This window comes from Cannabis sativa, chromosome 9, assembly GCF_029168945.1.
Source record: "Cannabis sativa cultivar Pink pepper isolate KNU-18-1 chromosome 9, ASM2916894v1, whole genome shotgun sequence".
Lineage (NCBI taxonomy): Eukaryota > Viridiplantae > Streptophyta > Magnoliopsida > Rosales > Cannabaceae > Cannabis > Cannabis sativa.
Genome location: NC_083609.1, coordinates 53,914,952 through 53,920,066, shown reverse-complemented (window position 1 = coordinate 53,920,066; position 5,115 = coordinate 53,914,952). Strand labels below are relative to the sequence as shown.

Here is a 5,115-nt window from a genome sequence, read left to right as displayed (position 1 = left end):
ATATTGACAAGAGCACTCAGTATTTTAAGGGAGTGAAGGATACAGATCCTTTAGAAATTGTTTTTATAGATAAATTGCCTCAACAAGATCAATGGTAACTATATTGTATACTTTATTATTTTTTTTTATTAACATTTTAGTTTACGATCGTTCTGACTGTTATTCTTATTCTTTTTTTTTTTTGTAGTGACTGTGGTGTATTCATTATAAAGTATGCTAAATACTTTATACATGAAATGATCAACAATGTCCCCAAAACTTTGAATATGGATTTCGTTCGAAAGAAGATGTGCGTTGAGCTTTTCGTGCATGCTATGAAGAAGGAGTTGAATGGATATGAATCTGGTTCAGCGTTTACTAGAAAGATGCCCAAAGCTACTAGGGGAGCTTTGAAGATTGGATGATTAGTGTTACAATTACTATCTTTAGTTTGGACTATATTGTTTGTATTTTTCTAATGTTTGTAATTAGCACATGTAGTATTTTGCAAACTTTAACATGTAGCTTTTGGTTTTATGTAACTGTTGTGTGTGCAAGGTTTCTTTTGGTTTGGAACACTTAATTAGGTGGTGACATGTTTTTTTGGATGGTATATGAACCTTGTATGTTATGGAACATTATTTTGTGTAAATGAAATTTTTGTGTACTTAAGCAACTAATTAGTTTACGTTTTCGATCGATGATCAATCTAATTAAAATTGATTTTTTTTTCAGGAAACAAATCACTATCATCAGATAATTTTCTTGTGTACATATCGATATGAGAGGGTAACAGGTACATATTTTTTTTTAATTGGTGTGAGGATACGAATAGGTAATAGATATATTAATTTTTTTTTAAAAAAAATGCACATTAATTTTCATTTGAAGATCATTATAACAAAATATAAAACCTAAAATAGATGGATATGGGTAACATGTTTGTTTATTTTTTTGACAAGTTTTTGTTTTTGTAAAATCAGAGGAACCATTATGTTCATAATAGTCTAAGACATAGTACTAATGTACTACTTATTACTGTAAGTATCAAATGTTGTGAAAAAAATGTTATTTTTTTTAAGTACTGATGTTCTTTCTCTTTCGTGTTGGCTTTGGAACTGGTGCAGTTTTGCACGATCTTTTGTTGTGTCCTTTTTGGTTGCATGCCCCACATTTGACCTGTGTTTTTGTTTCCAGCACACCTTTGTACCTTTCCCTGCTGGCCTCTTGTGTGTTGGGGGTAGAACAATCATATCTTTTATATGATCCGGTACATCCCAAGTTGTAGAATCTGCTAGTGGGAAGATATTATCTTCATATGTTGAGAAAAAAAGTTTTTTTCGTGTAGTAGTATGAGCAGTAGCTGTAGCATGATAGATTCTTTTTCGTTAACACAACCATTGCATGTGAGCAAGGCATTTCATCATATTCAAATTTTTGACAGCTGAAGGTTTTTTTTCCAGGTTTACTATGTATGAGTCGGTACAATCATGTACTTTGTATACAACCAGATTTGATGTTTCCACCTGTGCAAGTAGTTATATTAGTTACATTCTTGATTGCATGTAAAAAAAAATTAAGCATGTTTATTGGTATACAAACGGGTTTGATTTTGGATATGCAGCAATAGACTAATAAGTTTATTTAATAACTGTATGAGACAATAAAGTGATTTTTTTTCAGTAATGAGTGCAAAAATAAACCAGTACGTCTATTTCAAATAAATATGGAATAATTTTTATAAGGCAGATATGTTACCTTGTACTTTAAGCTCATATCTCGTTCTTTACGTAGACTTTTCTCTGGTTTTTGTGCCAAGTATGTGAATGTAGACAATGCTATATTCTTGTTGTCCCAATACCATTTTTGAACCAAAGAGTGAAGACATTATAGTAAAGTTGCTATTGGTAACTCTCTTACTTCTTTGAGTGTTGCATTCACAGATTCTGCGATGTTCGATGTCATTGTTTTGTATCACTTGTTTTGGCTGTATAACCTTGTCCACTTACTGTTTCCAACTTCGTTGACCAGATAGTCTCTTATGCCGCTATGAATATTGTCTAAATCTCTCATGTTTTTTTTTTCATATTCAGCAGCATTGTAAGCTTTGGAAGCTCCATTGAATGCATTCTTGAGTTCATCTCCACCATTTTTGAACTTGGTCTTGATATTTTTTAGCAAGTGGTAGCAACAAACCCCATGCATGAGGTTTGAGAAGTTTGTATTTGCTGCTTTCGCAATACTTTCATGTCTGTCTGAAATAATGCACTGCCCTTCTCTTTCACTGTATGATTCTTTTAGCTTGCTGAAGAACCAGTTCCATGAAGTGTCATTCTTAGAGTCTACTATTGCAAATGCTAGTGGAAATATGTGTCTATTTGCATTTTGTGCACTAGCTATTAATAATGCTGCACCATGTTGATTTTTTAAGAAAGTACCATCCGTGACTATTATTGGATTGCAGTGTTGCCAACCTTTGATGGAAGCACCTATTGCGAAGTATAGGTATTTGAAGTGGCCATTTTCGTCTGTGATTGTTCCTGTAATTCAATAAACCATTTAGTATATTATATTTTATAATTTTGTTTGGAAAACTTGGTTTTAGGGTTGTCAAGTAGTACCTGGGTTGCATTTTTCCATCATGTATAAGATTCCTGGTATTTCAGAGTACGATTCGTGTGGACAGCATCTTGCATCTACAATAGCTTTTTCTCTAGCCCTCCATGCTTTTTGGTAAGATATGGAGACACAATAGTCATCTGCCATGTCATCCACTATTTCATTTGGTGTGTAGTCTCTCTTTGGCTTTACAAATTTGGTTCTTATTACACTACCAATCAGGTTGCTTGTTGCATTAGGATGGTCTACAGATGTGACATCTATTGAGCATGTATGAGAATGCTGAATCTTTCTGATTTTGAACATGTTTGTTTTTCCATGTTTTGATGCCAAGAAACTCCATGTACAATTTTCATCGATGCAAACTAGCTTATAGTCAAGTTTGGAGGATCTCTTTACCTTGAAGGGTTGATTTCTTCTTATAGAGTATAGGCTGACAACATTTTGTAGAGTTTCTTTGTTTGAAAAAACTTGTCCAACAAATATGTTATCAACATGAGGATCTGAGATCACCTGACTTGTTGTTTGCTGGCTTGTTTCAATTGCATTTTCAACTTGATTGATTACGAAGTCTGCCATGTTTTGTGCATACTCTGTCCTTGTAAGTATAGCTTGGGTGATTTGCATTGTATGTTCAGAGTAGTCGTGATTGATGGAGTTGTTACCAATATTTTCTGTTGGAATGGCTGTCGAAAGGTTTACCATCATAGGGTATTTGGTCTCATCATCATCTTTTTTTTTTTTTTCTGATTTGTTCATAAAATTTGCAGCCATTGTCATCTATAATCTTCATGGGTGGTATTCCTAATTTAATTTGGAATTGAACATCAATGTTTTGTTTACTTCTGTCCAAACCCAAAGTAGAACATATTGTTTGTGCAAGTAGGTTGTAAGAACATTTTGATGGTATTAATATCCCTGTCACTTTAAAATCTGTGTAGTTTGTTTTGTCCACTCATTGTCCATTATAAAATATCATAACTGTTCTTGGATCTTCCATATCAAACTGTCATCAATCAATGCAAATATAACTTTTGTTATAAACAGTTTTGAATATTCTAAGTATTTTTTTTTTGTTGACAAATATACGTATAAAAAGGATTTTCTCACATAATTATTGAAAGTATTTTTGTATAATAATCAGTTATGTATTTTTAATTTTTATAATTACCTATTTTGGTAGCTTTTGGTGGTGCGATTAGGAAAGGCAGAGGAAGACGATGAAGATGTACATGTCGTCGATTACACTGCGGAAGGTAATTTTTGCTTAACCTTTGATTTTTGATCGCATTTGTTGTGTCGACTGTTTGGTTGATATGTCGTAATGTTGTCTGATTGCTTCGTTGGTTCTGAATTAATGTTGATCGGCTAGCTGTGACTTTTTGTAACTGAAGCTTTTTTTTTGTTCTTTAATGGAGATTTTTATTTTGAGAGAAGTTTTACAGCTGTGATATTGATTTGTATAATCGCACGGAAGCGATTTTGAAAATCGTTATTGCAGTTTTCAAAATCGAAATTTGTTTTTAGGATGTTCGATCGGTTGTCGAACGAAACCTTTTTTTTTTGTTCGTTAATGGTTTTTTTTTTCAAGATTTGATTTGAATTCTCAGATTTTGAATTATAGATTTATAGGTTTCCTTTTTTTTAATATAAATCACGCGCTGTTTAAGAAATTCAATCCCTTGATTTTCGGATGATTACAGCGCGTTAATGAAACGAGATTGCAGGCTGGGTTTATTTTGGATTTACGGTAGGGGTGATGACGTGTCACGTTATTAGGATTGCATTAGATTAATTAACGTCATTTATGTTAATAGATTGTAAATTACGTATATATACGAAAATTTCCCATTTAAATTTTCTTGAAATTCTAATGTGTGTATTCTTAATTGTGATGACAGAATTCTAGACGCATGGATTAGATTATGAAATAGGGGAAAATCCATTTCTAGTAATTGCTTACTTTTGATGCAAGTATGAGATTATGAGATTAATAGGTACAAATGTCGTTTATATAACTAAACTAATTTGTTTTGTTTGTCTATGTAGTTTGAATTTAGTCCTCATATTCTTTTTCCTGCTATGTAAGCAAATCATTTCTTATGTGTATATATTATTGGTACATTTCAAAATTTCTTATGCTTCCAAATCTCACTTACTATAATTTGTGAGTGTTGACTATAAAACTCTTAAAAACAAGCTCATTGAGCTTTTATATCAGTCACTGAGGATGAGAAGGGGAATGATAGTAACTCTAATTGTACTACTAATTTCAAAGCCAAGTCTTCAAAGAAATTTGAACTAGATATGCAGATGAAGACATCATTGTTTGTTGTTTTCCTGGGGAATTTGACCACCAACAAAAGGGTTTGGATTGGAAGGCATTGCATATGTCATGCAATCTTGACATATGCATGCAATATGAATGAGTCTCAGACTAGTGCAGTTCTTGCTTGTCTTGTCTTCACATGATACACTGCAAGAGCAGAGATGGTTTTGAGCTTATATGGGGTCCAC

General features: G+C 32.6%; 1 protein-coding gene across 1 annotated transcript; it reads right to left on the bottom strand.

Moving 5' to 3' along the window:
* Window positions 1–1,953: 1,953 nt before the first annotated feature.
* On the bottom strand, window positions 1,954–3,372 carry LOC133031491 (uncharacterized). Its single transcript, XM_061105001.1, has 2 exons — window positions 2,601–3,372; window positions 1,954–2,519 (listed from the first exon to the last, which is right to left on the bottom strand). The coding sequence occupies exons 1-2, from the start codon at window positions 3,370–3,372 to the stop codon at window positions 1,954–1,956; spliced, it is 1,338 nt and encodes a 445-aa protein (XP_060960984.1).
* Window positions 3,373–5,115: the final 1,743 nt, after the last annotated feature.